At 40.0% G+C, this 19,340-nt stretch overlaps 1 protein-coding gene across 1 annotated transcript in view; it reads right to left on the bottom strand.

Moving 5' to 3' along the window:
* Window positions 1-18,675, bottom strand: part of HERC5 (HECT and RLD domain containing E3 ubiquitin protein ligase 5) — a 56,638-nt gene extending 37,963 nt beyond the window's left edge. Inside the window, exons 1-11 of the mRNA XM_003924006.3 lie at window positions 18,259-18,675; window positions 16,327-16,450; window positions 15,587-15,663; window positions 13,420-13,641; window positions 11,813-11,904; window positions 11,452-11,582; window positions 8,759-8,904; window positions 7,302-7,378; window positions 6,271-6,374; window positions 4,560-4,619; window positions 2,582-2,675 (exon numbers count right to left, since the gene is read on the bottom strand). Of these exons, the coding sequence (XP_003924055.1) occupies window positions 2,582-2,675; window positions 4,560-4,619; window positions 6,271-6,374; window positions 7,302-7,378; window positions 8,759-8,904; window positions 11,452-11,582; window positions 11,813-11,904; window positions 13,420-13,641; window positions 15,587-15,663; window positions 16,327-16,450; window positions 18,259-18,523 (1,392 nt within the window). The 5' untranslated portion in view covers window positions 18,524-18,675. The remainder of the gene's footprint in view (window positions 1-2,581; window positions 2,676-4,559; window positions 4,620-6,270; window positions 6,375-7,301; window positions 7,379-8,758; window positions 8,905-11,451; window positions 11,583-11,812; window positions 11,905-13,419; window positions 13,642-15,586; window positions 15,664-16,326; window positions 16,451-18,258) is intronic.
* Between the last annotated feature and the right edge of the window lie 665 nt (window positions 18,676-19,340).

Here is a 19,340-nt window from a genome sequence, read left to right as displayed (position 1 = left end):
CTTTTTAAAGAGTAAGAATGCATCAGAACCCCAAAAAGCAAAAAAAAAAAAAATAAAAAACAAAGTAAAAGAAAAAAGATAAATCCAACAATTTCAAGAATAAAATTAAACATGATTCTCATTATCTTCCCATAAGAGCAACCGTCTCTACCACAAACTCTAATTTCTAGCCCCTCCAATCTCCTTGTAATTTCCCCAATTCAGAATGTAACTGGTTTAGGAAAAATTGGAATGGAATTCTGAATTTTTGTTATGTGTGCTTAGATCACAGTAATCATTTGTTTAAAATCTCACTATGACGATAAGCTAGTATTTATGGAGTACTTATTACTTGTCAATTATTATGCTAAATTATGCACATATTTTAATTAGGTCATTTAACCCTTATCATTTCTCCACAACATAGATTATATTAATCCCATTTTACAGATGAGAAACATGTGATTCAGAGAAATTAAGTAATTTGCTCAAGGTTACACAGCTAAGTGGGATTTTCTCTAGATCTTTCTGACTCCAAAGCCCAAATTCTTAATCATTATATTATGAGATAGTGGCTAAATGATATCTTTAAATGTACAAATTCTTATAATTATCTATTTTTATATTAAAATATTATATTGGACTCCTACAATGAGGTTCAGTCTCTGGAGTTACATATACCTAATAACTCTGTTTCAACATCTTATTAGTACACGTTTTCTACCTCCTTGCTCATCATCAGACACAATAAGGCTCCTCACCTACTCTAAACCTTTAGAATTACTGTGGTACCCTCAAGACAGTCCTATTGTTTTACATACTGTGCTTTGACATACACTTTCTAGCTGCCTGGAATGCCCTTCTTTGTGTGAGCACCTGGTAAGATCCTAATTCCTCTGGGCAACTTGTTTTGAGTAAACAGAGCTAACCATTCACTGTCCTAATAATGACTCGATTTATCCAAAAATATTATACACAGACTACATTCTGAGCTAGGCACTAGTGAAGACAGTAAACTGTAAAACACACCAGGTCTTTGCACTAATGTATGCATGTATGTATCTGTCTCCCTTACTATACCATGAGCTTCTGAAGGACAGGGGGCATGTCTCTTTCATTTTTCATCGAGAGTCATCAATACAGTGTCCAGCACATATCACATATTCAAATGTTGGCTGAATAAATGAACACATGCCAAAGGTCTGAGAGTCCATATCACAGAACCTCAAGATAGAAAGAAACATTACAGGCCTTCTGTTCTAATTACTTTATTCTTAAACAATGGAGGTCAAGGATGCCCTATGATCATTTCATTTACATACCATATGCCTTTTTTTCTAGCACAATCAAGGTATTAGTAAAGAGGCAGAGTCCTTAATGATGAACTGACGCAATCCCTTCCCTTCACAGATGCACAAAAGGGCTTCTAGTTTTGGTAATCTTTCCATGGTTGTATTCAGTAGCAATGAATGAGAATCTTACAGAAACAAAGTTTAAAATCCTCCCAATAGGAAGATTTTAAAAAACCAAAGAAAATGACCACTAACAAATGATGATGAAACAGTCCACAGCACAGTTCCTGGGTTGTTGATACAGATAGCAGTAAGTGCTGCAGAGTCCCAATAAAGGTACAGAATTAGGGGACCATTTCACATCAGACCCTCAGTGGGGCTGTGGTTCTGCCAAAGTTAAGAGAACTGAACTTTCCATCTTCCCTTGAAAGAAAGGAGTGTATGAGAAAACCTGCAGCTGAAATAGAGAATGCTTGTTGTGGCAGACAGAGCAAGTGTGGGAGCTGAAAGAAGGAAGGGTGAGAGATCAAAGACTGAAAGTGAAAAAGAAGAGAGCTACAAATACAGAGACAGACTAAAAAAAATGGGGAGTGTCTAGAGGGAGGAAGGAAGGGAGAGAGCAAAAAACTACAGTGAGACCCATAGAGAAAAAGATGGAGAGAAGAACAGAAAGTAGTATCCCTGTATCAACCAGTATAACAGGAAAATAATGAAGACTACATTAAGAAAGGCTAAATAAATAAAGGAAGCATGTTTGGAGCACCTGCAAGAAGAAAACCTATAGACAGTAGTAACAGTGCTGAAATGGGAAACAGTCATCTCATAAAGAACAAGAACATTCTAGAACCTATAGAAAAGTGGAATGGAAAAAACAGAGAGAAAGAATCTAGGCACTTCCTGGTGACAGGGATATTCATATCAGAAAAAAATGTTCTCATTTCTATATTTACACTTAAAAGGATTGCATATAAAATGTTTTTGTTCTAGTGTGCCAATCTCAACAAATCCTTAATCATCTTCCTAAAGCCCTGAGTTGAAAAAATTTCCTCTAGGAATGTGTATGCATGTATGTGTATGTGTGTTTGTGTACAGACACATTATTTAGAATATTTGTAACCTGTGTGACTACTATGCCAACTATTTCACCCTAAAAGGGCAAACGCCTAAATGTTATGTGAGTTTAACTTAATCTGAATATGCTACAAGGTCTTGGAGAATCCCTTAACACAAAACATTTCTTCTGAAATTTTGAGTTCTTATAAGAAATATTCTGGTATATTTTCTTTCTCCACTTAACAATCTGAAGATACCGTGTTAGTAATCCAGTCCTTTTGGGTTAACTCCTTGAAGATGGTCCTTGCTTTACTTAAGTCCAAATAAACAGGCATCATTTCTGTAGTTCTTCTGTAGAAGACAAATTTAATATTTTGTTAGATTATCTCTCTAGATGTAAAGCTGCTTCTAGAGCTTGCCTCATTTCAATAAAATTACCTTTTTTCCCAAGTGTATAATAACTATAATAAATTGTCTAAATACAAATGCAATTTAAAATGTAGTAGACAACATGATTTTTTCTAAAATACCAAAAAAAAAAAAAAAACAAGGCTGCATTAACTATAAATACTATAAGACTTTAACTCAGATGCTATCTGTAATAGATAAAAAAATAAATATTTCCCAGTTTTAAAAAACAGCCACAGAGGGAGGCTGAGACAGGAGGATCACTTGAGCCTGTAAGGTCAAGGCTGCAGTGAGTTGTGAACATGCCACTGTACTCCAGCCTGGGTGACAGAGCAAGACCCTGAGAAAAGGAGAGGGAAGAAGAGGGGAGAGGGACGGAAAGGGGAGGGGAGGGGGAGGGGAAGGGAAAAGAAAGAGAGAAAGGGAGGGAGGTAGGAAGAAAGGCAGGGAGGAAGGAAGGAAGAGAAGGAGAAAGGAAGGAAGGGAGGGAAGGGGTAAGGAAGGGAGGGAATGGGGAAGGAAGTGGGGGAAGGAAGGGAGAGAGAAAAAAAGAGAAAAGGAAAGGAAAGGAAAAAGGAAAGGAAGGGAAGGGACGGGAAAGGGGAAGGGGAAGGGGAAGGGGAAGGGGAAGGGGAAGGGGAAGGGAAAGGGAAAGGGCCACAGAAAAAAGATAAAGGTTTTTCCCATTTCTGAAAAAATACATCAGTTTCTTCCAGTTACATGGACTGAAAAGTAGGGACCAAAAGAGGAGGCTTCTAAGCAATAATTTCTTAGTACTTCCATATAAAGTTATTAATGAAATGTTTAATTATCTTCTCATGGAAGACCTCCTAATCGAATGTCATGTAGCAATTAAAATTATATTACTAGCTGGGTGCGGTAGCTCACACCTATAATCTCAACACTTTGGGAGGCTGAGGTGGGAGGATTGCTTGAGGCCAAGAAGTTCAAGACCAGCCTGGGCAACATAGCAAAGTTGCTGTCCCTACAAAAGTTAAAAAAATTAGCAGGAGGTGGTGACAAGTGGCCACAGTTCCAGCTATGTGGAAGAGTAAGGTGGGAGCACTGCTTGAGCCCAAGAGTTTGAGGCTGCAGTGAATCATGATACTGTAACTCCAGCCTGGGTGACAGAGTGAGAACTTAACTCAAAAAAATTACCAAAAAAGATAGAGTAAAATGCAAAATGGGCAAACATTAAGTAGAAAACAATATGACCCAGCTGGGCATGGTGGCTTACACCTGAAATTCCAGAACCTGGGGAGGCTGAGGCTGGTAGATTGCCTGACTTTAGGAGTTTAAGACCAGGCTGGCCTTGAAATTGTGTGAATTTTCTAGAGCAACATGGTAAAACTCCAGCTCTACAAAAAATACAAAAATTAGCTGGGTGTAGTGTCATGTGTCTGAAGTCCCGCTACTCAGGAGGCTGAGGTGGGACGATTGCTTAAGGCTGGGAGGTGGAGGTTGCAATGAGCCAAGATCCCACCACTACACTCCAGCATGGGCAACAATAGGACAAGACCCTGTCTCAAGAAAACAAAAACAAAAAACCAGTAGGATCTCAATTTTTGTAAAAGAATACATTTGCATGAAAAAATATATACATATACATAAATGCTAGCTATTATTCAAGTAATGGATTATGAAGATTTCAACTTTCTTTTTATTGTGTATACTTTTGACATTTTCTACAGCAAGCATATACTTGCTTTTGTTAAAAAACAATTTTTAAAGAGAGATGAACACACAGCTAATTATTTTACCCTCCAATCATTTTTCATCCTCTTTTATGGTACTCTTAATAGAATTTTAATTTATTAAATATGTTACCTTTTCCTCAAAAAACTTCCAGATAGACAAGCAGGAGATGAAAATATCTCTTGGATTTCCCTATATTAGTAATAAGACACTGGTTAAACCAAATCACATGGTATACAGACATACAGACTCTTTATAGCATAAGACACAATAAATACAACATCTTACAATTATCCTTCCAATCTCTCCATTTGTCTCCTATCTGTAAGCATATTATCTTGGCATCTAAAAGTCCATTTTGTTTAGTAAATCTCAAAATTTCAGCAGCAAACATGGAAAATAAAAAAGTTTATACATACTCAGAGATGCCTTAGATAAAGAGAAAAGGCTTGATTTATGGTCAGTACTTTCTTGGACAAATAAAACAATTCCACCCCACCAACTATGCAAGCCCTATTTATCTCTATTCCATTGAAGTAGAAACAAAATAAATTACCAGAAATTAAATGATGGAAGGAGTATTCTCAGTTTAATCTTAGAATCAGTTGTACAAATAGTTCTTAATTATTTGTGCCCTGAAAATTATGATGCAACTATTTTGTACAACTACTTTCCAGAATTAGAAAGCCATATCTAAAAATATCTCTAAAAGACGCTGTTTGTAAGAACAGGCATAATCACCGGGCATGGTGGATCATGTCTGTAATCCCAGCACTTTGGGAAGGCAAGGTGGGCAGATCACGAGGTCAGGAGTTTGAAACCAGTCTGACCAACATGGTGAAACCCGTCTCTATTAAAAATACAAAAAGTAGCTGGGCATGGTGGTGGGTGCTTGTAATCCCAGCTACTCAGGAGGCTGAGGCAGGAGAATTGCTTGAACCCAAGAGGAAGAGGTTGCAGTGAGCTGAGAAAGCACCAATGCACTCCAGCATGGGCAACAGAATGAGACTCCATCTCAAAAAAAAAAAAAAAAAAAAAAAAGAATAGGTACAATCTTAACAGACTGTAGGAGTGCTATGGTTTAGAGAAGAATGATAGAAATTGTTCAGCAAAGAATAGGAGGTACACAAACCAATGGCTCCAGGATCAAATGGAACTGGGAAACACTATAGACTGTATTTTCTGGTCAGAGAGTCACAATATACATGAACAGAGGCCTGGAGAAGCCCTACAGTAAAGAAAGCTGTCCTCATGGAGCTTACATGCTAGTTGTGATGGTTAGTTTTATATGTCTACTTGGTTAGGCTATGGTACTAAGGTATTTGGTCAAACATTATTCTATATGTTTCTGTGAAGGTATATTTTTAGATGAGATTAACATTTAAAACAGTAAACTGAGTAAAGCACTTGAACAAATGAATAAAAAGAAAGTACCTTTTATAATGTGGGTAGGCCTCCTCCAGCTGAAGGTCTTAAGAGAAAAGGCTGAGGTTGCCCAAGGAAGAGGGAATTCTGCTTTTAGACTGCTTTCAGACTTGAGCTACAACATCAACTCTTCCCCAAGTCTCCAGCCTGCTAGCCTGCCCTACAGATTTTGGACTTGCCAACCCTATAATCTCATGAGTCAATGCCTTAAAATAATCTCCCTCTCTCTGTCCTCTCTCTCTCTCCTCCACAGATAGATGGATAGACAGACATGATAGAGATGAAATACACACATATCTTATTGGTTTGTTTCTCTGGAAAACCCTGACTACAAAATCTTATATTGCTGTGCAGAACTAGTTTGAGAAATGACACTTGAGAGTGATTTATATGCAGACTATCAGACCATGGGGTTTACCTTTTGGTGCTCTGCCACCGTTTAGTCTCCACATCAGCAATCCATCTCTTTACAGTCCCTTCATTCAGTGTCAAAATTGTCCTCCTCAGATTAACATAAGAATTCTGTAAACAAACAGGAAAGTAAATAATTTAGACACATCAGGGATAGGTATCCAACTTTTAGGTATACTCTAGAGCAGGCGTCCCCAAACTATGGCCCACAGGGCACATGTGGCTCCCTGAGGCCATTTATCCGGCCCCCGCCACACTTCAGAAAGGGGCATCTCTTTCATTGGTGGTCAGTGAGAGGAGCACAGTATGTGGTGGCCCTCCAACAGTCTGAGGTACAGTGAACTGGCCCCCTGTGTAAAAAGTTTGGGGATGCCTGCTCTAGAGGGTAAAACTGACTTTTAAACATGGGTAGTACAGTCCTGGGACAATCATAAAGTGATACTCAACCAAAAAGTAATCAATCATTTGCCTGGTTGCCACTTTCTTGTCCAAGGGGGCTTAGACTGAAAGTAAATTTCTCTGAGGGTCTCAATACTCAGCACTTTATACATATACAATCAAATTAAACTGAACATTAGACAGCCTTGAATGGAAAGGAAGATCCTGAAAGAACTGTGTGCAGAAGTAGGAGGAACTCAATTTCTCTTGGTGAAGTAGGGAAGGAAAGTTATGGACTTTTTATTTGCAGGCCCATGAACCTTGGGTTTTTCTTAGGACTGGCCTGCAAAGCCATTTTCAGAATCTGTCACTCTGTGGTTTGCAAAGATACTGACCAAATATCATTGGCAAGTAGCACCCAAAAGGTAAGCAGAGTCTACAGAAATCACACTGATTAGACATTCACCATGAACAAATCTGCTGGTTTGTGTGGGAAAATATTGAATTAGTTTAGACAATAAAGGATCAATAATGTCCAGCTATTCCCCAAAAAATCAGCCTAGTCATCTGATGATTTCGGCATTCACCAAGCCTGGATGCTAGAACCCTTGATTTTGCTTAAAATACCAAGTTATAGAACACCTGGAGATCTATTTTTACCTCTTTTTTTATCCATAGCAAAATGCTTTGATTCTCTCCAGCAATCATTATTAGCTCCTTTTCTGAGGTATGGCTTTCTGAAAGGGATGCACAAAAAGTAAGAGTTTAGAAAGTCATTTGGCACAAACATGCATATTCAATTTAAGTAACTTCAGATTCTTCTTTTTGTTTTGTTTTGAGACGGAGTCTTGCTCTGTCTGACTCACTGGTCCAAGCGATTCTCCTGCCTTAGCCTCCCGAGTAGCTAGAATTAACAGCCACATGCCACCTCACCTGGCTAATTTTTGTATTTTTAGTAGAGACAGTGTTTCACCATGTTGGCCAGGCTGGTCTTGAACTCCTGACCTCGTGATCCACCAGCCTCGGCCTCCCAAAGTGCTGGGATTACAAGTGTGAGCTACTGCACCCAGCCCAGATTCTCCTTAAACATAGTCATTTTATCTTCTTAATAGACAAAACGTAGTGCATTTTCCACCAAGTAAGAAACTGAAATACATACATTTTGGAGTAAAGTCTAGTTAGCAAACATAGGTAATTCACAAGGTGAACATGTAACATCAGTTTAATATAAATGTTTATATATAAAATCCAAATACTTGATTTGCTAAATGCCACCAGTTTAATTCAACTCCCATTACTAAAAACCATGTTTTCAAGATTTAACCAGTGACTGCTGGCTGTAAAGAATATAGGTACTTTAAGCCCATGTAACTGATTATAAGGAATCAAAGATAATACATGCTGCTTAGGGAAATAACTCTACTGTTCGTTTTCCCACAAGAAATGAGTAAATTTTGTTACTTGAGGTCACGACTAAGCTTTCAGAAACAAGTAACGGACATGCTCCAAGGTGCTTCTATAGTGGAGTGTTTCAGAACTCAGACTCTGAGATCACATAGGGCACAGGTTGAACTCCAGACAAACCACTTACCGGCCATGAGTAAGTGGCTAACACTTTTCTCTACAAGTCTCTTTATCCTCCAGTAAAACAGGAGTGACATAATATTCCTCCCAGAATCGTTAAAAGGATTGGTGAGATAGTATAAGTAAGTGCTGAGCACAGTTCAGTGCCAAGTATATGTTGACTGCTCATCATTCGGAGGGTTTTACATGATTGTGGGTCAACGTAACCAGGGCAACCAGTCACCACAGAATTAGTAAGTCTCTTGCAAACTGGAATGAGAGCTGCATATGCCTCTGAATCCATAGTCTATTTTACTTTGTTATCATTTAAATTCACATTAATCCTAATCTGAAGGAGTAATATAGAATAATTATTTTGTCTTGATAAATTAGACTGACTCTTGAATTGTTTACCAGTAAAAAAAAAACAAACGAGTATTTAGAGAAACTCCCTTCATAGTCATATACTGCTTCCTTTGCCACATTACCCGGTTAGAAAAATCATTTTCTCTAAAAAGAAACTATGCGAAATCCTATGTTCCTATACAATTTACCAAATTTGAGGTCTTCATTTGATGATACTTTCATGGGAAGGGGTATCAGCTGGTCACGTGTTCCACCATTTCCCAGTTGTCCTTCTTTTCCAGAACCAAAGGAAAAGACCTTTCCCAAATCAGAAACATAGGCAAGTGTGTGCCACCTATTAAATAAAAGCACATATTGTCAATTCTTAATTACACACTATGATGAGAGTGTATGTTACCCAGTGAGAGTGAAACTAAACATCTCTTAAAGGATAAAAACTATCTGGAAACCAAGAAATCAACATGTACCCGAAAAGACTTTGGAACCCAAAGGCCACTCATGACCATGTCATACTTTGGCAAATGGTGTCCCTTTGTTGGGATAAAGCACCTCCCCCTGCCCTCTGCTCATTTTTCAAAACTCACTTTGAGCCATCACCTCTTGAAAGCCATCTCTCCTGGAAGACAGAGTTGAGCTTCCACTTAATTTCTCAATTACCACACTGACTTTCCTATTGATTTGCTTGTTGGTATCTCCCACTATACTGGTGTGTAGCAAGAAATCTGGCCTTGCTCAGAGGTGTCTGGCCAGTGCCCACTTCCTGGGAGGTAACCTCTAAACCCACAGAATTTCCCAAGTGATAGAGGAGAGTCTTTCTTATGCATGGCAGGGTCCTGGGAGAGAGCTCCCGTGGCCTGTGATGTAAACGAGACCCACAGGAGGGCAGTGCTGGAGATCAAGTTCAACTACCCATGCAATGATTTAACCAGCCATGCCTAAGCAATATTAACTCCCAATAAAAACCCTCAATTTAGGCTGGGTGTCGTGACTCATGCCTATAATCCCAGCACTTTGGAAGGCCAAGGCAGTAACATACTTTGAGCCCAGAAGTTTAAGACCAGCCTGGCCAATGTAAGGAGACCCTACCTCTACAACAAATTTAAAAATTAGCTGGTCATGGTGGCACCTGTGGTCCCAGCTACTCAGGAAGCTGAGGCAGGAGGACTGCTTAAGCCTGGGAGGTCAAGGTTGTAGTAAGCTAAGATCGCACCACTGCAGTCCAGCCTGTGCAACAGAGTGAGACCCTGTCTCAGAAAAACAAAAACAAATCTCCACTTGGGTGAATTTCTCTGACTGGATGGCAAATTCTGTGTGTCCTGTCACATTATCAGGTCAGAAGAGGTAACACCATCCACCTGCTCCAAGGGGAGATGACAGCCACAAGCTCAGCATTTGGAGTCCTCTTAGACTCTGCCATTATGTTTCTTCCTTTGACTGGTACTAATTTGTATCCTTTTCTTGTAATAAATGTGACTGTGAGTATAATAGCTTTCATAAGTTCATGCGTCTTTCCAGTGAATTGTCCTGTTAGTAGGGGTGTTGCCCTGATGTGCCTTAAGACAGATCTCCAACTCACCTCCTTCTCTTGTAATAGATGCTACTCAAAGGATTGTGTGTAATGAAGAATCCAAAGAGGTGATAAGGCTGGTCTGGTTGAGAGATACTGAATGAGGTATCGATATTGAAGAGAACATTTCTTTGGTGAAGAGACTCATATTCTGATAATTTGGGCTACCTTAATATTACCCATTTATCTAATTTTACTCCAAGATCATAAAAAATGCCTACAGACTGAAAGTACATAGGCTAGTTTTTTATAAGAATGGTTTCAGTAAACTAAAAAATGAATCCAATATTCAGATACAGTCTGAATTTTGTTCCATGTTTAGTGAGGAAAAAAAATGCCCCCAAAATAAGTACATATGGGGGAAGATATTTTTTAACCCCACCAACTCCCAACATCCCACTGGAAAGAAGTGGACTCATATATCTGATGATCAAAAAAATTAAATAGTGATGTGGTGGCTCACCCCTGTAATCCCAACATTTTGGGAGGCCACAGTGAGCAGACCACCTGAGGTCAGGAGTTCAAGACCAGCCTGGCCAACACAGTAAAACCTCATCTCTACTAAAAATATAAAAATTAGCTGGTTGTGACAGTGTGTGCCTGTAATCCCAGCTACTCAAGAGGCTGAGGCAGGAGAATCACCTGAGTCTGGAAGGCAGAGGTTGCAGTGAGCTGAGATTGCATCACTGCATTCCAGCCTGGGTGACAGAGCAAGACGCCATCTCAAAAACAAAAAAAACAAAACCTTTAAATAAAACAAGGAATTTGAGCAAGACGTTTTACCTTTATTTTTTAAAAAAACAGCTGTGAAAATTAAACCTCTTAGGAATATTTCACTCAAACCACCACTGACTCTGTCTTATAGTTGACTGTGATCAGGGCAGGCTACAATGAAAGTACTCTGGTAATTACAAAGTATGTTGGCTGCAAGGCATTGTCAGAGAGGATGCTTACATTAATGAATAATCCTTTGTGATTTGCACTTATTTTTCCCAAATAAACAATTAATGACTTATTTATCTTAAAGACAAAAGTGTACCTAAATAGTTACAAAAGTATTTCGCTAAGGAGACAACAGACAGTAAATTGTATTTGCTCTTTATGAAAAAAAATAAATAAATAAAAACTCAAAGAAAACAACCATATACAGTTAAAGACGTATTAGGTTTCTAATAATATAAATTAAGCATTTTCACTGATTTGAAAATGTTTGATTCTTGTATCTCAGAGAAATTGATAGAAATTTTATTAAATTACTATCTAGTTTATTTTTTGCATTCATTTTATCAATTTCATTGACACTTTACAACTTACCTTCCACATGCTATCTGAGTCACTCTATTCCCAGCAAGCTCAGCCACCAAACAGGGTCTTAGCTCATTCTGTGTTGAATTGTGACCAAGTTGCCCATGTTTTCCAGCACCAAAAGTAAATAGCAGCCCATCCTAAGGAAAGAGAATGTCAAATCAGATGCTAGAGAAATATAATAAAAAAGTAGTATTCACTGATGCAAAGTGAATAATAAAAAGCACTGTCAAAGTAAAAGCTCCTAAATATCAGAAGGACAGTGCTACATGTAGGAAGTGATGATGTTTCTTCCCTGGGAAACACTAACTTCCAAACAAAACAGGTGTATTCTAAAAATACAGCCAAAAAGAGACAAGGGTACACCCACCTGTGTGAGCAGGGCAGTGTGAGAGCCACCACAGGCAAGAAATTCAACTTTCTGATTGTCTAGTGCTTCAATAAGGGAAGGTGAATCTTTACCTATGTAAGGAAAAGAACAGCTAAAGTGACCAAAATGAAATGCTGAGTTTCACACTGGAGTTACCTGGACTGCTGCTTCTCAGTCCAGCAACAACAGTTCTCATGATATTCTGACAAGAAAGGCTCTACATTGCTATGTTTAGGACCAAGTTCTACACCTCAGGGTGAAGGTGGGACAGTGGTCAAAATGGTCACACTTATGGGCACCTGGCCCCGGTGAAAGGGTCAAACCACTTCCCAAAGTGGTTTCTCAATTCTACCTGACTTGATTCGCTTTATAATTGCAGCACACTAGATATTTCCAATCCCCATCTAGAATTACTTTTAATGAACACAGCAATTCTTTTTTTCTTTCAAATTATCTGCTACAGTGTCACCACCTCATACTACCTCTTTTTTCCTTTATGATTATTTTCCTATCAAAGCACTCAAGAGATTCAGCCAAAGTAGTTTAATGGCCCCATTATTCTCTCCTCTCCTTTGAATATTTTTCTAACACTGACTTATGGGCTAGTCTGTGTAATGAGCATTGCACTGTGTCAGGGACAAACGAGTATCTAACCTGTGATCCAGGGTAATGCATAGATTACCACAGCTGGGCAAAGCAGCAGAATTTGTTACATCTGAAAAATCAGTTTTGGAGCTCAAGAGAAATTTTGCCATCAGCTTTGTTCAATAATGGAAATTACATGTTTCTTCATGGGTGCTTTTGTGTGTATACGGACAAAACTGATACCTTATAGAATAAGATCAGGATATATGATTTCTTAAATAGGATTTTAGTATTCTTTTGTAATAACACACTAACAGAGTTTAAGTGCAAAAGCTTTGAAGGTCATTTCATCCAAACTTGTCACTTTACAAAAAAAGAAAATGAGGGCTGGGTGGGGTGGCTTACATCTGTAATCCCAGCAATTTTGGAGGCTGAGGCAGGTGGATCACGAAGTCAGGAGTTCAAGACCAGCCTGCCCAACATGACAAAACCCCATCTCTACTAAAATACAAAACATTAGCCAGGCATGATGGCAGCCACCTGCAATCTCAGTTACTGGGTAGGCTGAGGCAGGATAATCGCTTGAACCTGGGAGGCAGAGGTTGCAGTGAGCCAAGAGCATGCCACTGCAGCACTCCAGCCTGGGCAACAAGAGCAAAATTCCATCTAAAGAAAAAAAAGGGCCTAGAGAAAAGTTTAGTGAGTAGGCAAGGCTTGCAGTTAGTAAACTACAAAGCGGGAATCAGAATCCAAGTTCTCATCCCTAATTCAATGCCCTTTTCCATCTCACACACAGCCCTGAAACATTTATAGTAACAGCCCTGACTCAATTATAGTAACAACTTCCACACTATGTATGTCTCTTGGACTTATTCTGCCCTGAAGACAGAGAGGTAGTCAGGAAGAGCTGTGCAAATGAAAGTGAAGATGTGAACCATTTTTGACAGGGAGATCCGTTAAATTAATCCCTTATCTAACAAGGATATTTGTTGATAACAGGAATATGAGAATGTGTTCCATACTCTCAGTGTGGTCCAGGCCTAGTTGTCCAAATTCATTTTTTCCCCATGAATAAATGTTGCCAGACATGGATAAGGCCATGCTGTGCGCTTCTCCAGCAGAAATCTGAGCCAAGGGTATTCCTGAGAGGTGCTCCACAATCTGCGGTGTGGTAGTTGAGGGAAATTTCCTTCCAACTCCGAGCTGCCCATGTAGGTTCTGTCCCCAGGCAAAAAGCTCACCACCTTGACACAAACAAAGCAAATGCAGTTTTATTCAGTTTAAAACACAGCAGACATTACCCTAGAGCATTATGTATACTCTACACAGTATAGTATCACAATATTGTACCTTTGCACTGATGGGACTCTCTGATCCCCTATGTCTGACTCAGAAAAATATAGAATCTTTTCTTTAGCAGTGACAGTTACACTTCTTTATCCCTCACCTCAAAGGGTAGAATGAAGCTATATGAACATATTAAAACCAAATTCAAGAAATACTTACTTTAAAACACCCACTGGGTCCATGAAAAACAGAAGCAATCTACCTCTGAAAAAATAAAACCCAGAACTGCTATTTTCTCTATCTCCCTACCTTTCATATGCCTAAAGAGCTCAAACAACTGTAAAATTCATTTGAAATTACAAGATCCCAAATAAACTGTAAAATTCATTTGAAATTGCAGTATCTTAAATGAGTCAGTTTCTTCTTCTATTAACTGAATATGTGGAGCACATTTTTTAGGAAGAGTTCTTAGATGTTATTTGATAGAGCTGATGATATCTAATAGAGTCTAAAAAAGTACACCAGAGAATTAAGGTTTACTGAGCATCTCTTTGCAAGATACTGTGTTGGATCTGGTGGGAAGCAGAGCCTCTCATTCACACAGAATTTTCATGCACCTGTCAACCACCAGGAATATAATGAGCATGACCAGTTTCTTTTCTTGTTTCCCCAACCTTTATTCTTTCTGTACTGTGATTTACTAGTAATAAACTCTGAATATCCCTTTACCCTTGTACATACGTGCCTCTAGACCCTGGGTTTCTTAAAAGCAGGGTGTGTGTGTTTCATCAAACACAGTAGATAAAATGAAATATTTGTTAACGAATGAATGAAGTCAAATTATCCATTTTTTCCAATATAAGTTCATACTATCAAATCTCAACATGTCTTGCAGTGAAGGTCAAATACTAATTATTAACTTCCCTTGAATCCCAGCTTCTATCCAGTTTATGAACATGTTTGTATCTGTCCTATCTATATAGCAAAAATTCCCTTGATTCTGAATTCCCCCTTTATCACCCTACTTCTATTTTAATTATTCCTTTCACAGTAAGTTTCTTTTTTCTTTTTTTCAGACAGGTTCTCACTCAGTTACCCAGCCTGTAGTGCAATGGCATGATTATGGCTCACTGCAGCCTCAAACTCCTGAGCTCAAGGGATCCTCCTGCCTCAGCCTCCCAAGCAGCTGGGACTACAGGTGCATACCACCATGCCCAGCTAATTTTTAAGTTTTTTTTTTTTGTAAAGATGAGGTCTCCTTATGTTGTCCAAGCTGATTTCAAATTCCTATAAGTGATCCTCCTGCCTCAGCATCCCAAAGTGCTGGGATTACAGGCATGAGCCCCCACCCTAGCCTCACAGTCAAATGTCTTTAGGATATAATTCATATTCACTGCTTCCATTTCCCACCATGACAGTGTCTGATAGAAAATGAGAAATACTACAGGACTAGGGAGAATCCTTGAATTCAAAAGGCAGTGTTAAAACATATCAGAGGCCTGCAACCTGGCCACAAAATTGGACCCAGGAGATTCTGAGCCAGAAGAGTGGAAGCTGGAAGAGTATTAGGAAAAGGGAAGAAGTTTCTGGGAAAGGGTGGCCCCAGGCCTGGACCAGATTCCAGAGAAAATAGTTTTGATTATTCAGAAAATTTTCACCATTTTGTACTTGAAAAATAAAAACATAAAACCAAATTTAGAAATAGTAATTATGGAAACCTGAACATTTTATAGATCCAAGAATTCTCTCATTTTGTATTTGTTTTAAGAATAGTACTTAGAACCATGTCAAATTCAAAACTATATTTCTGTCCTGTTACAAAGTGAAGTATAGGCATTCTACTGGCTCCACATATAAGCACATGTATTACTTCTAAAAACTATTGTTATTCTAGAAAAATACCTTTTGAGAGTGCAAGAGAATGATAATCTCCACATGTGATCTGGATTATTTTTTTTTCTTGTAAAATGCTTTCAAACCTGATGAAAGAAAATAAATTTTATGTTAATCACCATAATGAAAGTAACAATATGGATTTTAGAATTATTAATGGTATTTAATTAGAAATGAAGGTCAAGAAAAAACTTTAAATTTGGTGTATCACATTCAGCACATCTAAAATTATTTTTTAAATACTATATGTTTTAATTAATGGTTTAAGAAAAAATAATATGCATTACATAATTACAATAAAATGACGAAAATATTCTATGCAAACAATGATTTTATGATGCAGGAATAAATGCAAGACAAAAATGAGTTCAAATTCATATAATCTACTAGGGAAAAATCTTACAAATCATTTCATGATAATATGTATTTTCTTCTAGGTTAAAAAACTTCTATTTCTGGAAATTTAACTTATAGGATTATTGTGAGGATCATATGAGTTAACGAATGTGAAAATCCAACTTAGGGCTAGACAGACTATTTAATCATTATCTTTAAATGCCAAAACAACACATTATACTTGTCCTGGGAAACATGGATTTTACTAGTCAGTTCAGAATTTATCATTTACTTAAGATGCTACTATATAAAGCAGGGACAAGAATCAGATATGGTAACATTTTCCTACAAAAATTACTGTCTTTTATTTTAAAATTAAAATAACTAATAAAATTAATAAAAAAGTTCCCTACCTTAGATGTTTCATGCTATAGTTGTCATACTCAAATGGTTTTCCACCTGATGAGAGAATCAGCATGTGGTCTGCTCCCAGGTCCATGGAATGTATCTTCATGTTTTTTCCTAACTTGATGCACTCTACAGAGCAAATTCAATCAGGAACTATGATTATTTTGATTATTACGCACTGTATTACTGATTTCATTATAATACACTTAAAACATCTGGGAAAAATTTCAACTAGACAAGGTTTGACTTCCCATGAATTTCTCTTAAGAATTAATTCAGGTAGGCAAAGCATATTAGGAATGACAATTGTCTTGATATAGATTTTTTTTAATTTGAAAAAATATTTATTTATACTTTGTTTTAAATGGAACATGCCCTTAAAGTATCCAATTAAATATCTGCTTTTAGATTCTTGTTTATTAAGTGAAAACAAACTAAATTTGAAATGACACAGATGAAAAGGTCTATAAAAATATAACTTTAGGACACCGTAACTCATTTCAAGAACAATACATTGTGTATTCTGAAACATACATTCCTTTCTCCCAAAAAGCAAATAAGCAGTAATAAACACCACCCAAAAGTTTCCAGTAGAAGCCAATGCCTATATTCTTAAAAGGAAAGATTATGTTTGGGGGATTATTTTTAAAGGGGATGTGGTTGAAAACAGTTTTCATTAGCCTTAGTGTACATTTGGCCCTTTCTAAAAGTTAAGAGATTTTAAACTGTCCTCTAGTTAAAATGTACTCTTATTTAATTTGTTCACAAAAATTAAACTAGGTAGTTTTGGGAACTCGTTTCATCTTCAGTGCCAATGAAATACAATCTATTCACGTAAAAATCTCACTGCACAAACCATATTACAAGTGCTAGCAGAACCAAAACAGTTTGGTAATAAGAAATCGCCCAACAGACTTTCTTTTAAAGAGACTCAGCATTTCGAATCAGTTAAAAAAAAAAAATAGGAGGTAGTAAGAAATGGTAATGGGACATTGGCTGGGCATTTGGAAAAACAAATATATCTAGTCCCCTTCCTACCTCAGTACTTAAATTCCAACCGTACAAAAAAATTTAACTTAAAAAATAAAATCTTAAAATTACTATAAAAATGAGTACTTTTAAAAAAAATCTTGGGAGCGTAGGTAGCTTTCCAACCTAACATAAAATCCGTAAGCCTACATAACAGAAAAAAATCGACAACTACCCAAAAAAACTGCACAATAAAAAATAACATCCCATGAAAGGCAAAGTGAGAAAAATATTATAACATGTACGAGGAGCAGAAGACTATTCTTATTCAATATTCAAATACCCCTTCCACACCAATAAGAAAAAGATTTAACAACTCAATTTTCAAAAAGCCAGGCAGTTTACTGAAAAAGGAATGCAAATGCTCAGCCGAAAACCGCAAAGATGTCAGACTTCGAGTTAAATGCAAAACAAACCTACAGCAAGATACCAATTTCTTCACTCCACAGATGGACAAAATTTCAAAGAGCATGGGCATTTATTTTCCCCCACCTTGATGAGAATGTGGGAGAAGAGCGACTGAAGGACAAGGTAAAAGCCCATCACTGAAAAGGGCTCCCAAAGTTGGAGCAGTGACTCCTTTCTCAGAGGGAGTTAGTGGGCGATGTGGCGCGCGGGGGGCCAACTTGAGCAGAAACCTGTGGAAAGGCCAGACTGGCTCAAAGGATGAAGATGCTGCCCGCAGGTTCTGCGCCAGCCGCTTCGCCGAGCGCAAGCTTCGCTGGTTGCCAGCATCCCGCGCACCCCGCCCGCGCCCGACGAGAACCGGGATAAAAGACAGCTCAGGTGCGCCGTCGGCGAAACGACCCGAGCCAGGCTCGCGACCGCGGCCTTCTGGGCTCTCTCCCCTGAGGCGCGGACCCCGGGTCGCCCGCCCCTCACAGCCCTCACACACCAGCCCCACTCACTCGGCGTTCGGAGGCCGTCGCTCCCCGGGAGCAGCTGATGAACCTGGACGCCCGCCCCGCCGCGCTCCAGGAACGCCAGGCGCCCTGACGAGCAGCAAATCTGACGCGTCGCCTCGACCCTCCGGAGCAGAGTGCGGCGGAGGCCCGCGGTGCTGGGAAAGAGCCAGAGCTGCGCGCCCGGAGATTTCGCGGGCTGGGACGCGGCGGCCCGGCCCGCGACCGAGCGCCTGTCGTGCCGCGACTTTCTCCGCGACCTCCGCTCCATCGCTGCTTTGCGGGGTCCTCGGCCAGGAGGCGAGAGAAGAGAACGCGACGTCCCGGGACTGGGCGCGCCCACTGCTCTGGGCGTCGCGCGGCGGAGCGGGAACCGGTTGCACGCAGCTGCGTGGCGTCGGGGAACCGCAGCCTCCGCTACTGCGCCCCTGCTGTTTGGGGGCGTGGCCTGCAGCTCGATTCGGAAACGAAACAGTTTGTTGCTGTTTTTAGGGGGCGGAATCGAAAAGGAAAAGGAAACTTGAGATGAGAGTCACTGGGCAGGCGGCCAAAGGCAACAGGTCGCTGGGTAGAGTAAAGGCCGTTGGCTGAACTGAGAAAGTATCCCGGGCGGGCAACGGGCACCTGAACTCCTGGACGGAATGGCTTTCAAGGAAATGCTGCAGTTCCACTAGGAGGCACCCTGACTCACGCATTTCCAGAGGAAGTGATAACGGAGGCCAAAGTTTGTTAAGCGTTGTGCGCCAGGCTCAAACCGGGATAAATTAGGGAGAACTGTGTAGTCAGAAGCACTTCCCCCGCCCTCCCCGACCCGCCCCGACCCCTCGCCCCTCGCCCCTCGCCCCTCGCCGCCCCCGCCCCCTCGCCGCCCCCGCCCCCTCGCCCCCTCGCCCCCTCGCCCCCTCGCCCCCTCGCCCCCGCCGTCCCCGACCCCGCCCCCAACCCCTCCCCCCTCCCAACCCCTCCCCCCCTCCCCCTCCCCCCTCCCAACCCCTCCCCCCTCCCCCTCCCCCCTCCCGCCGCGACCCCTCACCCCGCCCCGCCCCCGGCCCCTCGCCCCCACCGTCCCCGACCCCTCCCCGCTCCCG

Source organism: Saimiri boliviensis, chromosome 3 (assembly GCF_048565385.1).
Source record: "Saimiri boliviensis isolate mSaiBol1 chromosome 3, mSaiBol1.pri, whole genome shotgun sequence".
Lineage (NCBI taxonomy): Eukaryota > Metazoa > Chordata > Mammalia > Primates > Cebidae > Saimiri > Saimiri boliviensis.
This window is presented reverse-complemented; position numbering and strand designations above follow the sequence as displayed.